This window comes from Mustelus asterias, chromosome 31 (genome assembly GCF_964213995.1).
Source record: "Mustelus asterias chromosome 31, sMusAst1.hap1.1, whole genome shotgun sequence".
Classification (NCBI taxonomy): Eukaryota; Metazoa; Chordata; class Chondrichthyes; order Carcharhiniformes; family Triakidae; genus Mustelus; species Mustelus asterias.
In genome coordinates this window covers 6,500,923-6,520,255 of record NC_135831.1, presented here as the reverse complement: position 1 = coordinate 6,520,255, position 19,333 = coordinate 6,500,923, and the positions used below count along the sequence as shown (strand labels likewise).

Sequence of the window (19,333 nt, the reverse complement as noted above, 5' to 3'; positions counted from 1 at the left end):
AACCCCCACAATAACGCGCACCACAACCCGCACCACAACTCCCACCACAGCCCCCGCCACAACCCCCACCACAACCCCCAACACAATGCCCACCACAACAGCCACAACACCCACCACAACTCCCACCACAGCCCCCACCACAACCCCCACCACAACTCCCACCACAACCCCCACCACAATCCCCACCACAACTCCCACCACAACTCCCACGACATCCCCCACAACAACCGCCACCACAACCCCCACCACAACCCCCACCACAACCCCCACAACAATTCCCACAACAACTCCCACAACAACTTTCACAACAGCCCCCACAACAATCCCCACCACAGCTCCCACCACAACGTCCACCACAACCCCCATCACAACACCCACTACAGCCCCCACTACAACACCCAACGCAACCCCCACAACAACACCCAACGCAATTCCCACCACAACGTCCACCACAACTCCCACCACAACTCCCACCACAATCCCCACCACAACCCCCACCACAACCCCCAGCACAATTCCCACCACAACCCCCACCACAATCCCCACCACAGCCTCCACCCCAAACCCCACCACAACCCCCACCACTACCCCCAGCACAATTCCCACCACAACCACCACCACAATTCCCACCACAACGCCCACCACAACCCCCACCACAACCCCCACCACAACCCACACCACAACCCCCACCACAATCCCCACCACAACTCCCACTACAATCCCCAGTACAACGCCGAACACAACTCCCACCACAAACGCCACCAAAACCCCCACCACAATCCCTACCACAATTCCCACCACAACCACCACCAACATTCCCACCACAACACCCACAACAACCCCCAGCACAACTCCCACCACAATCCCCACCACAACTCCCACCACAATCCCCACCACAACTTCCACCACAACCCCCACCTCAACCACCACAACAACCCCCACCACAACCCCCATCACAACCCCTACCACAAACCCCACCACAACTCCCACCACAATCCCGACCACAACTTCCACCACAATCCCCACCACAACCCCCACCACAACGACCACCACAACTCCCACCACAATTCCCACCACAACCCTCACCACAACTTCCACCAGAACCCCCACCACAACCACCACCACAATTCCCACCACAACCCCCATTACCACAATTCCCACCACAACCCCCACCACAACCCCCACCACAACCCCCACCACAACTCCCACCGCAACCCCCACCACAACCCCCACCACAACTCCCACCACAATCTCCACCACAACATCCACCACATCCCCCTCAACCACCACCACAACCTCTACAGCAACCCCCACAACTCCCACAACAACCACCGCAACTAGCCCCACCATCCTCCCGACCACAACTCCCATAACAACCCCGACCACAACCCCCACCACAACCCCGACCACATCCCCCACCACAACCCCCAACACAATCCCCACCACAACTTCCACCACAAACCCCACCACAATTCCCACCAAAACCCCCACCATAATCCCCACCACAACTTCCACCACAAACCCCACCACAATTCCCATCACAACCACCACCACAATTCCCACCACAACGTCCACCACAACTCCCACCACAACCCACACCACAACCCGCACCACAACCCCCAGCACAAACCCCACCACAACCCCCACCAGAACCCCCACCACAACCACCACCACAATTCCCACCACAACCCCCACCACAACCCCCACCACAACTCCCTCCACAATCCCCACCACAACACCCACCACAACCCCCACCACAACTCCCACCCCAACACCCACCACAACACCCACCACATCCCCCTCAACCACCACCACAACCTCTACAGCAACTCCCACAACAACCCCCGCAACAAGCCCCACCATCCTCCCGACCACAACTCCCATAACAACCCCCACCACAACCCCCACCACAACCCCCACCACAACCCGCACCACATCCCCCACCACAATCCCCACCACAACTCCCACCACAATCCCCAGAACAACGTCGAACACAACTCCCACCACAAACGCCACCAAAACCCCCACCACAACCCCCACCACAATTCCCACCACAACCTCCACCAAAATTCCCACAACACCCACAACAACCCCCACCACAACTCCCACCACAATCCTCACCACAACACCCACCACAATCCCCACCACAACTTCCACCACAACCCCCACCTCAACCACCACAACAACCCCCACCACAACCCCCACCACAACCCCTACCACAACCCACACCACAACCCCCATCACAACCACCACCACAACTCCCACCCCAACACCCACCACAACACCCAACACATCCCCCACAACCACCACCACAACCTCTACAGCAACTCCCACAACTCCCACAACAACCTCCGCAACAAGCCCCACCATCCTCCCGACCACAACTCCCATAACAACCACCACCACAACCCCCACCACAACCCCCACCACAACCCCCACCACAATCCCCACCACAACTCCCACCACAATCCCCAGGACAACGCCGAACACAACTCCCAGCACAAATCCCACCAAAACCCCCACCACAACCCCTACCACAATTCCCACCACAACTCCCACCACAAACCCCACCACAACACCAACCACAACCCCCACCACAATCCCCACCACAACTCCCACCACAACTCCCACGACATCCCCCACAACAACCCCCACCACAACCCCCACCACAATACCTACAACAACCCCCACAATAAACCCCACCACACTCCCGACCACAAACCCCACCACAAACCCCACTACAACGCCCACCACTACACCCACAACCCCCACAACAATTCCCACAACAACTCCCACAACAACTTTCACAACAGCCCCCACAACAACCCCCACCACAGCTCGCACCACAACGTCCACCACAACCCCCATCACAACACCCACCACAGCCTCCACTACAACACCCAACGCAACCACCACCACAAGCTCCAACACAACCCCCACCACAAACCCCACCACAATTCCTACCACAATGCACACCACAACCCCCACCACAAACCCCACCACAATTCCTACCACAAACCGCACCACAACTCCCACCACAACCCCCACCACAACCACCACCACAATTCCTACCACGATTCCCGCCACAACGTCCACCACAACCCCCACCACAATCCCCACCACAACTCCCACCACAACGTCCACCACAACCCCCACCACAACCCCCAGCACAATTCCCACCACAGCCCCCACCACAATCCCCACCACAGCTTCCACCCCAAACCCCACCACAATCCCCACCACTACCCCCAGCACAATTCCCACCACAACCACCACCACAATTCCCACCACAACGTCCACCACAACCCCCACCACAACCCCCACCACAACCCACACCACAACCCCCACCACAATCCCCACCACAACTCCCACTACAATCCCCAGAACAACGCCGAACACAACTCCCACCACAAACGCCACCAAAACCCCCACCACAACCCCCACCTCAACCACCACAACAACCCCCACCACAACCCCCACCACAACCACCACCACAATTCCCACCACAACCCCCATTACCACAATTCCCACCACAACCCCCACCACAACCCCCACAACAACCCCCACCACAACTCCCACCATAATCCCCACCACAACTCCCACCACAACTCCCACCACAATCCCCACCACAATCTCCACCACAACTTCCACCACAATTCCCACCACAACCCCCACCACAAGCCCCACCACAACCACCACCACAATTCCCACCACAACCCCCACCACCATAATTCCCACCACAACCCCCACCACAACCCCCACCACAACCCCCACCACAACCCCCACCACAACTCCCACCACAATCCCCACCACAACTCCCACCCCAACACCCACCACAACACCCACCACATCCCCCTCAACCACCACCACAACCTCTACAGCAACCCCCACAACAACTCCCACAACAACCACCGCAACAAGCCCCACCATCCTCCCGACCACAACTCCCATAACAACCCCGACCACAACCCCCACCACAACCCCCACCACAACACGAACCACAACCCCCAACACAATCCCCACCACAACTTCCACCACAAACCCCACCACAATTCCCACCAAAACCCCCACCATAATCCCCACCACAACTTCCACCACAAACCCCACCACAATTCCCATCACAACCACCACCACAATTCCCACCACAACGTCCACCACAACTCCCACCACAACCCACACCACAACCCGCACCACAACCCCCAGCACAATCCCCACCACAACCCCCACCAGAACCCCCACCACAACCACCACCACAATTCCCACCACAACCCCCACCACAACCCCCACCACAACTCCCTCCACAATCCCCACCACAACACCCACCACAACCCCCACCACAACTCCCACCCCAACACCCACCACAACACCCACCACATCCCCCTCAACCACCACCACAACCTCTACAGCAACTCCCACAACAACCCCCGCAACAAGCCCCACCATCCTCCCGACCACAACTCCCATAACAACCCCCACCACAACCCCCACCACAACCCCCACCACAACCCGCACCACAACCCCCACCACAATCCCGACCACAACTCCCAACACAATCCCCAGAACAACATCGAACACAACTCCCACCACAAACGCCACCAAAACCCCCACCACAACCCCCACCACAATTCCCACCACAACCTCCACCAAAATTCCCACAACACCCACAACAACCCCCACCACAACTCCCACCACAATCCCCACCACAACACCCACCACAATCCCCACCACAACTTCCACCACAACCCCCACCTCAACCACCACAACAACCCCCACCACAACCCCCACCACAACCCCTACCACAACCCACACCACAACCCCCATCACAACCACCACCACAACTCCCACCCCAACACCCACCACAACACCCAACACATCCCCCACAACCACCACCACAACCTCTACAGCAACTCCCACAACTCCCACAACAACCTCCGCAACAAGCCCCACCATCCTCCCGACCACAACTCCCATAACAACCACCACCACAACCCCCACCACAACCCCCACCACAACCCCCACCACAATCCCCACCACAACTCCCACCACAATCCCCAGGACAACGCCGAACACAACTCCCACCACAAATCCCACCAAAACCCCCACCACAACCCCTACCACAATTCCCACCACAACTCCCACCACAAACCCCACCACAACACCAACCACAACCCCCACCACAATCCCCACCACAACTCCCACCACAACTCCCACGACATCCCCCACAACAACCCCCACCACAACCCCCACCACAATACCTACAACAACCCCCACAACAAACCCCACCACACTCCCGACCACAAACCCCACCACAAACCCCACTACAACGCCCACCACTGCACCCACAACCCCCACAACAATTCCCACAACAACTCCCACAACAACTTTCACAACAGCCCCCACAACAACCCCCACCACAGCTCGCACCACAACGTCCTCCACAACCCCCATCACAACACCCACCACAGCCTCCACTACAACACCCAACGCAACCCCCACCTCAAGCTCCAACACAACCCCCACCACAAACCCCACCACATTTCCTACCACAATCCGCACCACAACTCCCACCACAACCCCCACCACAACCACTACCACAATTCCTACCACGATTCCCGCCACAACGTCCACCACAACTCCCACCACAATCCCCACCACAACCCCCACCACAATCCCCACCACAACCCCCACCACAACCCCCACCACAACCCCCAGCACAATTCCCACCACAGCCCCCACCACAATCCCCACCACAGCTTCCACCCCAAACCCCACCACAATCCCCACCACTACCCCCAGCACAATACCCACCACAACCACCACCACAATTCCCACCACAACGTCCACCACAACCCCCACCACAACCCCCACCACAACCCACACCACAACCCCCACCACAATCCCCACCACAACTCCCACTACAATCCCCAGAACAACGCCGAACACAACTCCCACCACAAACGCCACCAAAACCCCCACCACAACCCCCACCTCAACCACCACAACAACCCCCACCACAACCCCCACCACAACCACCACCACAATTCCCACTACAACCCCCATTACCACAATTCCCACCACAACCCCCACCACAACCCCCACAACAACCCCCACCACAACTCCCACCATAATCCCCACCACAACTCCCACCACAACTCCCACCACAATCCCCACCACAATCTCCACCACAACTTCCACCACAATTCCCACCACAACCCCCACCACAAGCCCCACCAGAACCCCCACCACAACCACCACCACAATTCCCACCACAACCCCCACCACCATAATTCCCACCACAACCCCCACCACAACCCCCACCACAACCCCCACCACAACCCCCACCACAACTCCCACCACAATCCCCACCACAACTCCCACCCCAACACCCACCACAACACCCACCACATCCCCCTCAACCACCACCACAACCTCTACAGCAACCCCCACAACAACTCCCACAACAACCACCGCAACAAGCCCCACCATCCTCCCGACCACAACTCCCATAACAACCCCGACCACAACCCCCACCACAACCCCCACCACAACACCAACCACATATCCCACCACAAACCCCACCACACCTCCCACCACCAGAACTCCCAACACCACGCTCAATACAATCCCCAACACAGCACAAATCACCAGAACCACCACAACAACCCCCACCACAACTCCCACCACAACACCCACAACAACCCCCACCACAACCACCACAACAACCCCCACCACAACCCCCACCACAACCCCCACTACAACTGCTACCACAATACCCACCACCACCCCCACAACAACCCTCAACACAACCCCCACTGTGACTGCCACCACAACCCCCACCACAACACCCACAACAACCCCCACCACAACCACCACCACAACTCTCAACACAACATCCACCACAACTCCCATCACAAACCCCACCATAACTAGCACAACACCCACCACAACCCACACCACAACTCCCACCACAACCCCCACCACATCCCTCACCACAAACCCCACCACAACTCACACAACAAGCCCCGCAACAACCCTCACAACAACCCCCACAACAATCCCCAGCACAACCCCCACCACAACACCCAGCATAACTCCCACCACAATCCCCACCACAACCCCCAACACAACTTCCACCACAAACCCCCCCACAACACCCACCACATCTTGCACAACCCCCACTACAACCCCCACCACATCCCCGACAACAACCCCCACTACAATCCCCACCACAACCCCGACCACATCCCCCACCACAACCCCCACCACAATCCCCACCACATCTTCCACCACAAACCCCACCACAATTCCCACCACAACCCCCACCATAATCCCCACCACAACTTCCACCACAAACCCTACCACAATTCCCACCACAACCACCACCACAATTCCCACCACAACGTCCACCACAACCCCCACCACAATCCCCACCACATCTTCCACCACAAACCCCACCACAATTCCCACCACAACCACCACCACAATTCCCACCACAACGTCCACCACAACTCCCACCACAATCCCCTTCACAACACCCACCACAACTCCGACCACAATCCCCATAACAACGCCGAACACATCTCCCACCACAAACGCCACCACAACCCCCACCACAACTCCCACCACAATTCCCACAACCACCACAGAAATTCCCACCACAACACCCACAACAACCCCCACCACAACTCCCACCACAATCCCCAGCACAACTCCCACCACAACCACCACAACAACGCCCACAACATCCCCCACCACAACACGCACCACAACCCCTACCACAAACCCCACCACAATTCCCACCACAACTCCCACCACAACTCCCACCACAATCCCCACCACAACCTCCACCACAACCCCCACCAAAACCCCCACCATAACCACCACCACAATTCCCACCACAACCCCCACCACAACCCCCACCACAACCCCCACCACAACTGCCTCCACAATCCCCACCACAACACCCACCACAACCCCCACCACAACCCCCACCCCAACACCCACCGCAACACCCACCACATCCCCCTCAACCACCACCACAACCTCTACTGCAACCCCCACAACTCCCCCCGCAACAAGCCCCACCATCCTCCCGACCACAACTCCCATAACAACCCCCACCACAACCCCCACCACAACCCCCACCACAACTCCCACCACAACCCGCACCACAACCCCCACCACAATCCCCACCACAACCCGCACCACAACCCCCACCACAATCCCCACCACAACTCCCACCACAATCCCCAGAACAACGCCGAACACAAGTCCCACCACAAAAGTCACCAAAACCCCCACCACATCCCCGACCACAATTCCCACCACAACCACCACCAAAATTCCCACAACACCCACAACAACCCCCACCACAACTCCCACCACAATCCCCACCACAACTCCCACCACAATCCCCACCACAACTTCCACCACAATCCCCACCTCAACCACCACAACAACCCCCACCACAACCCCCACCACAACCCCCACCACAACCCCCACCACAATTCCCACCCCAACACCCACCACAACACCCACCACATCCCCCTCAACCACCACCACAACCTCTACAGCAACCCCCACAACTCCCACAACAACCACCGCAACAAGCCCCACCATCCTCCCGACCACAACTCCCATAACAACCCCGACCACAATCCCCACCACAACCCCCACCACAACCCCCACCACAACCCCCACCACAATCCCCACCACAACTCCCACCACAATCCCCAGGACAATGCCGAACACAACTCCCACCACAAATCCCACCAAAACCCCCACCACAACCCCTACCACAATTCCCACCACAACTCCCACCACAACCCCCACCACAACACCAACCACAACACCCACCACAACCCCCACCACAACCCCCACCACAACACCTACAACAATCCCCACAACAAACCCCACCACACTTCCAACCACAAACCCCACCACAAACCCCACTACAACGCCCACCACTACACCCACAACCCCCACAACAATTCCCACAACAACTCCCACAACAACTTTCACAACAGCCCCCACAACAATCCCCACCACAGCTCCCACCACAACGTCCACCACAACCCCCATCACAACACCCACCACAGCCCCCACTACAACACCCAACGCAACCCCCACCACAAGCTCCAACACAACCCCCACCACAAACCCCACCACAATTCCCACCACAATCCGCACCACAACTCCCATCACAACCACCACCACAATTCCCACCACAATTCCCACCACATCTTCCACCACAAACCCCATCACAATTCCCACCACAACCCCCACCATAATCCCCACCACAACTTCCACCACAAACCCCACCACAATTCCCACCACAACCACCACCACAATTCCCACCACAACGTCCACCACAACTCCCACCACAACCCCTACCACAACCCCCACCACAACCCGCACCACAACCCCCAGCACAATCCCCACCACAACTCCCACCACAACCCCCTTCACAACACACACCACAACTCCGACCACAATCCCCATAACAACGCCGAACACATCTCCCACCACAAACGCCACCACAACCCCCACCACTCCCCCCACCACAATTCCCACCACAACCTCCACAACAATTCCCACCATAACACCCACAACAACCCCCACCACAACTCCCACCACAATCCTCAGCACAACTCCCACCACAACCACCACAACAACCCACACCACAACCCCCACCACAACCCGCACCACAACCCCTACAACAAACCCCACCACAATTCCCACCACAATTCCCACCACAACTCCCACCACAACTCCCACCACAATCCCCACCACAACCTCCACCACAACCCCCACCAGAACCACCACTACAACCACCACCACAATTCCCACCACAACCCCCACCACAAACCCCACCACAACCCCCACCACAACTCCCTCCACAATCCCCACCACAACACCCACCACAACCCCCACCACAACCCCCACCCCAACACCCACCGCAACACCCACCACATCCCCCTCAACCACCACCACAACCTCTACAGCAACCCCCACAACTCCCACAACAACCCCCGCAACAAGCCCCACCACCCTCCCGACCACAACTCCCATAACAACCCCCACCACAAACCCCACCACAACCCCCACCACAACCCCCACCACAACCCGCACCACAACCCGCACCACAATCCCCACCACAACTCCCACCACAATCCCCAGAACAACGCCGAACACAACTCCCACCACAAAAGTCACCAAAACCCCCACCACAACCCCGACCACAATTCCCACCACAACCCCTACCACAACCCCCAGCACAATTCCCACCACAACCCCCACCACAAACCCCACTACAACCCCCACCACAACCCCCACCACTACCCCCAGCACAATTCCCACCACAACCACCAGCACAATTCCCACCACAACCACCACCACAATTCCCACCACAACGTCCACCACAACCCGCACCACAACCCCCACCACAACCCGCACCGCAACCCCCACCACAATCCCCACCACAACTCCCACTACAATCCCCAGAACAACGCCGAACACAACTCCCACCACAAACGACACCAAAACCCCCACCACAACCCCTACCACAATTCCCACCACAACCACCACCAAAATCCCCACCACAACACCCACAACAACCCCCACCACAACTCCCACCACAATACCCACCACAACTCCCACCACAATCCCCACCACAATTTCCACCACAACCCCCACCTCAACCACCACAACAACCCCCACCACAACCCCCATCACAACCCCTACCACAAACCCCACCACAACTTCCACCACAATCCCCACCACAACCCCCACCACAACCACCACCACAATTCCCACCACAATTCCCACCACAATTCCCACCACAACCCTCACCACAACTTCCACCAGAACCCCCACCACAACCACCACCACAATTCCCACCACAACCCCCATCACCACAATTCCCACCACAACCCCCACCACAAACCCCACCACAACTCCCACCGCAACCCCCACCACAACCCCCACCACAACTCCTACCACAATCCCCACCACTACACCCACCACATCCCCCTCAACCACCACCACAACCTCTACAGCAACCTCCACAACTCCCACAACAACCACCGCAACAAGCCCCACCATCCTCCCGACCACAACTCCCATAACAACCCCGACCACAACCCCCACCACAACCCCCACCACAAACCCCACCACAACACCAACCACATATCCCACCACAAGCCCCACCACACCTCCCACCACCAGAACTCCCAACACCACGCTCAATACAATCCCCAACACAGCACAAATCACCAGAACCACCACGACAACCCCCACCACAACCCCCACCACAACACCCACAACAAACCCCACCACAACCATCACCACAACACCCACAACAAACCCCACCACAACCACCACCACAACACCCACAACAACCCCCACCACAACACCCACAACAACCCCCACCACAACCCCCACCACAACACCCACAACAACCCCCACCACAACCACCACAACAACCCCCACCACAACCCCCAACACAAACCCCACTATGACTGCCACCACAACCCCCACCACAACAACCCCCACCACAACCACCACCACAACTCTCAACACGACGTCCACCACAACTCGCACCACAAACCCCACCATAACTAGCACAACACCCACCACAACCCACACCACAACTCCCACCACAACTCCCACCACATCCTTCACCACAACCCCCACCACATCCCTCACCACAAACCCCACCACAACTCACACAACAAGCCCCGCAACAACCCTCACTACAACCACCACAACAATCCCCAGCACAACCCCCACCACAACACCCAGCATAACCCCCACCACAATCCCCACCACAACCCCCAACACAACTTCCACCACAAACCCCACCACAACCCTCACCACATCTCCCACAACCCCCACTACAAACCCCAGCACATCCCCGACAACAACGCCCACTACAATCCCCACCACAACCCCCACCACAACCACCACCACAACTCCCACCCCAACACCCACCACAACACCCACCACATCCCCCTCAACCACCACCACAACCTCTACAGCAACCCCCACAACTCCCACAACAACCCCCGCAACAAGCCCCACCATCCTCCCGAACACAACTCCCATAACAACCCCGACCACAAACCCCACTACAACCCCCACCACAACGTCCACCACAACTCCCACCACAACCCACACCACAACCCGCACCACAACCCCCAGCACAATCCCCACCACAACTCCCACCAGAACCCCCACCACAACCACCACCACAATTCCCTCCACAATCCCCACCACAACACCCACCACAACCCCCACCACAACTCCCACCCCAACACCCACCACAACACCCACCACATCCCCCTCAACCACCACCACAACCTCTACAGCAAATCCCACAACAACCCCCGCAACAAGCCCCACCATCCTCCCGACCACAACTCCCATAACAACCCCCACCACAACCCCCACCACAACCCCCATTACCACAATTCCCACCACAACCCCCACCACAACCCCCACCACAACCCCCACCACAACTCCCACCATAATCCCCACCACAACACCCACCACATCCCCCTCAACCACCACCACAACCTCTACAGCAACCCCCACAACTCCCACAACAACCACCGCAACTAGCCCCACCATCCTCCCGACCACAACTCCCATAACAACCCCCACCACAACCCCCACCACAACCCCCACCACAATCCCCACCACAACTCCCACCACAATCCCCAGGACAACGCCGAACACAACTCCCACCACAAATGCCATCAAAACCCCCACCATAACCCCTACCACAATTCCCACCACAACTCCCACCACAACCCCCACCACAACACCAACCACAACCCCCACCACAATCCCCACCACAACTCCCACCACAACTCCCACGACATCCCCCACAACAACCGCCACCACAACCCCCACCTCAACTCCCACAACAACCACCGCAACAAGCCCCACCATCCTCCCGACCACAACTGCCATAACAACCCCGACCACAACCCCCACCACAACCCCCATCACAACCCCCACCACAACCCCCATCACAACACCCACCACAGCCCCCACTACAACACCCAACGCAACCCCCACCACAAGCTCCAACACAACCCCCACCACAAACCCCACCACAATTCCCACCACAATCCGCACCACAACTCCCACCACAACCACCACCACAATTCCCACCACAATTCCCACCACAACATCCACCACAACTCCCACCACAACTCCCACCACAATCCCCACCACAACCCCCACCACAACCCCCCGCACAATTCCCACCACAACCCCCACCACAACCCCCACCACAGCTTCCACCACAAACCCCACCACAACTCCCACCACAACCCCCACCACTACCCCCAGCACAATTCCCACCACAACCACCACCACAATTCCCACCACAACGTCCACCACAACTCCCACCACAACCCGCACCACAACCCCCACCACAATCCCCACCACAACTCCCACCACAATCCCCAGAACAACGCCGAACACAACTCCCACCACAAACGCCACCAAAGCCCCCACCACAACCCCTACCACAATTCCAACCACAACCACCACCAAAATTCCCACCACAACACCCACAACAACCCCCACCACAACTCCCACCACAATACCCACTACAACTCCCACCACAATCCCCACCACAACTCCCACCACAACCCCCACCTCAACCACCACAACAACCCCCACCACAACCCCCATCACAACCCCTACCACAAATCCCACCACAACTCCCACCACAATCTCCACCACAACGTCCACCACAATCCCCACCACAACCCCTTCCACAACCACCACCACAATTCCCACCACAATTCCCACCACAATTCCCACCACAACCCTCACCACAACTTCCACCAGAACCCCCACCACAACCACCACCACAATTCCCACCACAACCCCCATCACCACAATTCCCACCACAGCCCCCACCACAACCCCCACCACAACCCCCACCACAACTCCCACCGCAACCCCCACCACAACTCCCACCACAATCCCCACCACAACACCCACCACATCCCCCTCAACCACCACCACAACCTCTACAGCAACCCCCACAACTCCCACAACAACCACCGCAACAAGCCCCACCATCCTCCCGACCACAACTCCCATAACAACCCCAACCACAACCCCCACCACAACCCCCACCACAACCCCCAGCACAACACCAACCACAAATCCCACCACAAGCCCCACCACACCTCCCACCACCAGAACTCCCAACACCACGCTCAATACAATCCCCAACACAGCACAAATCACCAGAACCACCACAACAACCCCCACCACAACCCCCACCACAACACCCACAACAAACCCCACCACAACCACCACCACAACACCCACAACAACCCCCACCACAACCACCACAACAACCACCACAACAACCCCCACCACAAACCCCACCACAACACCCACAGCAAACCCCACCACAACCACCACCACAACACCCAGAACAACCCCCACCACAACACCCACAACAACCCCCACCACAACCCCCACCACAATACCCACAACAACCCCTACCACAACAACCCCCACCACAACCCCCACCACAACCCCCACTACAACTGCCAACACAATGCCCACCACCACACCCACAACAACCCCCAACACAACCCCCACTATGACTGCCACCACAACCCCCACCACAACACCCACAACAACCCCCACCACAACTCTCAACACGACGTCCACCACAACTCCCACCACAAACCCCACCATAGCTAGCACAACACCCACCACAACCCACACCACAACTCCCACCACAACTCCCACCACATCCCTCACCACAACCCCCACCACATCCCTCCCCACAAACCCCACCACAACTCACACAACAAGCCCTGCAACAACCCTCACAACAACCCCCACAATCCCCAGCACAACCCCCACCACAACACCCAGCATAACTCCCACCACAATCCCCACCACAATCCCCAACACAACTTCCACCACAAACCTCACCACAACCCCCACCACTAACCCCAGCACAATTCCCACCACAACCACCACCACAATTCCCACCACAACGTCCACCGCAACCCTCACCACAACCCCCACCACAACTCCCACCACAACTCCCACCACAATCCCCACCACAACCCCCACCACAACCCCCACCACAACCCGCACCACTACCCCCAGCACAATTCCCACCACAAGAACCACCACATTTCCCACCACAACGTCCACCACAACCCCCACCACAACCCCCACCACAACCCACACCACAACCCCCACCACAATCCCCACCACAACTCCCACTACAATCCCCAGAACAACGCCGAACACAACTCCCACCACAAACGCCACCAAAACCCCCACCACAACCCCTACCACAATTCCCACCACAACCACCACCAAAATTCGCACCACAACACCCACAACAACCCCCACCACAACTCCCACCACAATCCCCACCACAACCCCCACCACAATCCCCACCACAACTTCCACCACAACCCCCACCTCAACCACCACAACAAACCCCACCACAACCCCCATCACAACCCCTACCACAAACCCCACCACAACTCCCACCACAATCCCGACCACAACCTCCACCACAATCCCCACCACAACCCCCACCACAACCACCACCACAATTCCCACCACAACCACCACCACAACCCCCACCACAACCCCCACCACAACTACCACCACTACCCCCACCACAATCCCCACCACAACTCCCACCACAACCCCCACCACAACCCCCACCACTACCCCCAGCACAATTCCCACCACAAGAAGCACCACATTTCCCACCACAACGTCCACCACAACCCCCACCACAACCCCCACCACAACCCACTCCACAGCTCCCACCACAATCCCCACCACAACTCCCACTACAATCCCCAGAACAACGCCGAACACATCTCCCACCACAAACGCCACCAAAACCCCCACCACAACCCCTACCACAACTCCCACCACAACCACCACCAAAATTCCCACCACAACACCCACAACAACCCCCACCACAACTCCCACCACAATCCCCACCACAACTCCCACTACAATCCCCACCACAACTTCCACCACAACCCCCACCTCAACCACCACAACAAACCCCACCACAACCCCCATCACAACCCCTACCACAAACCCCACCACAACTCCCACCACAATCCCGACCACAACTTCCACCACAATCCCCACCACAACCCCCATCACAACCCCTACCACAAACCCCACCACAACTCCCACCACAATCCCGACCACAACTCCCACCATAATCCCAACCACAACCCTCACCACAACCACCACCACAGCCCTCAACACAACGCCCACCACAACCCCCATCACAAACCTCACCAGAAACCCTTCCACAACTCACACAACAAACGCCACAACAACCCTCACAACAACCCCCAGCACATCCCCGGTCACAACAACCTCCACAACTCCCGCCACAGCTCCTCCCACAACCCCCACAACAACCCCCACCACAACCCCCACCACAACTCCCACCACAACCCCCACCACAACCCCCACCACACCAAAAACAAATCCCACCACAAGCCCCACCACACCTTCCACCACCAGAACTCCCAACACCACGCCCAAGACAATCCCCAACACAGCACCAATCACCAGAACCACCACAACAACCCCCACCACAACTGCCACCACAATGCCCACCACCACCACCCCCACAACAACCCCCAACACAACCCCCACTACGACTGCCACCACAACCCCCACCACAACACCCACAACAACCCCCACCACAACCACCACCACAACTCTCAACACAACGTCCACCACAACTCCCAACACAAACCCCACCGTAACTAGCACAACACCCACCACAACCCACACCACAACTCCCACCACAACCCCCACCACATCCCTCACCACAAACCCCACCACAACTCACACAACAAGCCCCGCAACAACCCTCACAACAACCCCCACGACAACCCCCAGCACAACCCTGACCACAACAATCACCACACCCCCCACCATAACACCCAGCATAACTCCCACCACAATCCCCACCACAACCCCCAACACAACTTCCACCACAAATCCCACCACAACCCCCACCACATCCACCACAACCCCCACTACAACCCACACCAGATCCCCAATAACAACCCCCACTACAATCCCCACCACAACACCAACCACAACTCCCACCACAAGCCCCACCACACCTCCCACCACCAGAACTCCCAACATCACTCTCAATACAAGCCCGAACACAGCACCAATCACCGGAACCCCCACAACAACCCCCACCACAACTCCCACTACAACTGCCACCACAATCCCCACCACAACACCCACAATGACCCCCAGCACAACCCCCACTACAACACCCAGCACAGCTTCCACCACAACTCCCAGCAGAACTCCTATCTCAACCCCCACCACAACCCCCACCACAACCTCCACCACAACCCCCACCTCAAATCCCACGACTACCCCCACAACAATCCCCACAACAACCCCGACCACAACTCCCACCACCCCTCCTACCAAAAACCCCAACACAGCCCCCACCACAACCCCCACTACAACTGCCACCACAATCCCCATCACAACCCCCACCACAACCCCCACCAGAACTCCCACCACAAAGCCCACCCCAACCCGCACCGCATCCCCCACCACAGCTCCCACCACAACCCCCACCACAACCTGCACCACAACCCTCACCACAGCAGCCACCACAACCCCCACTCCATCACCCACCACAACTCCCACCACAGCCCGCACCACTACCCCCACCACAACTCCCACAACACCCCCCACAACAACCCTCGCAACAACCCCCACCACTCTCCCGACCACAAACCCCACCACAAACCCCACCACAACACCCCCCACAACACCCCCCACAACTACCCCCACAACAACTCCCACAACAACTCCCACAACAACCTTCACAACAGCCCCCACAACAACCTTCACAACAGCCCCCATAACAACCCCCACCACAACTCCCACCGTAACGTCCACCGCAACACCCATCACAACCCCCACCACAATCTCCACCACAACCCCCACCACAACCCCCACCACAAACCCCACCACAAACCACACCACATCCTCCACCACAACTCCTTCCAGAACCCCCAACACAACACCCACCACAACCCCCACAACACGCACGATAACCCCCACAACAACTCCCACAACAACCCCCACAACAACCCCCGCAAGTGCCCCCACCACCCTCCCGACCACAACACCCACCACAACACACACCACAACCCCCGCCACAACTCCCACCACAACACCCACCACAACGCCCACCACAACTCCCACCATGACCCCCATCGCAAATCCCACCACAAATCCTACCATAACTAGCACAACACCTACAACCCGAACAACAACTCACACAACAACCCAGACCACATCCCCCATCACAGCCACCACGACAATCCTCACCACAACCACCACCACAGCCCTCAACACAACGCCCACCACAACCCCCATCACAAACCCCACCATAACTAGCATCACAACTCCCACCACAACCCCCACCACAACTCTCACCACAAACCCCACCACAAGTCACACAACAAACGCCACAACAACCCTCACAACAACCCCCACAACAACCCCCAGCACATCCCCGGCCACAACAACCACCACAATTCCCACCATAACCCCTACCACAACACCCACCACACCTCCTCCCAGAACCCCCACCACAATCCCCACCACAACCCCCAACTCAACTCCCACCACAAACCCAACCACAACCCCCACCACAATCCCCACTACAACTGCCACCACAACTCCCACCACAACCCACACCACAACCTCCACCACATCCCCCACCACGGCCCCCACCATAACCCCCACCACAACGCCCACCACAATGCCCACTACATCCCCCAACACAGCTCCCACCAAATCCCCCACCACAATCCCCATCACAATCCCCATTACAACCCCCACCACAACACCCACCAAATCCCCCACCACAACCCCCACCACAACCCCCACCACAACTCCCACCACAGAGCCCACCACAACCCCCACAACAACCCGCACCACAACCCTCACCACAGCAGCCACCACAACCCCCACTCCATCTCCCACCACAACTCCCACCACAACTCCCACCACAACCCCCACTACAACTCCCACCACAACCCCCACGACATCCCCCACAACAACCGCCACCACAACCGCCACCACAACCCCCACCACAACCCCCACCACAACACCGACAACAACCCCTACAACAAACCCCACCACCCTCCCAACCACAAACCCCACCACAAACCCCACCACAACGCCCACCACTACACCCACAACAGCCCCCACAACAATCCCCTCCACAACTCCC

The 19,333-nt window shown here is 58.3% G+C and overlaps 2 protein-coding genes across 2 annotated transcripts; both read left to right on the top strand.

The window, feature by feature from the left end:
• Positions 1-280: 280 nt before the first annotated feature.
• On the top strand, positions 281-16,961 carry LOC144481650 (uncharacterized; the record flags this gene model as incomplete). Its single annotated transcript, XM_078200782.1, has 9 exons — positions 281-1,622; positions 2,838-4,202; positions 5,418-8,201; positions 8,286-8,582; positions 9,798-10,003; positions 10,180-10,274; positions 10,504-11,241; positions 12,229-14,741; positions 16,951-16,961. Coding segments are annotated over 9 exons (9,351 nt in total), but the record flags the coding sequence as incomplete, so codon positions are not given.
• Positions 16,962-17,314: 353 nt separating this feature from the next.
• Positions 17,315-18,488, top strand: LOC144481649 (uncharacterized). The gene is made up of 2 exons (XM_078200781.1): positions 17,315-17,977; positions 18,405-18,488. The coding sequence occupies exons 1-2, from the start codon at positions 17,315-17,317 to the stop codon at positions 18,486-18,488; spliced, it is 747 nt and encodes a 248-aa protein (XP_078056907.1).
• Positions 18,489-19,333: the final 845 nt, after the last annotated feature.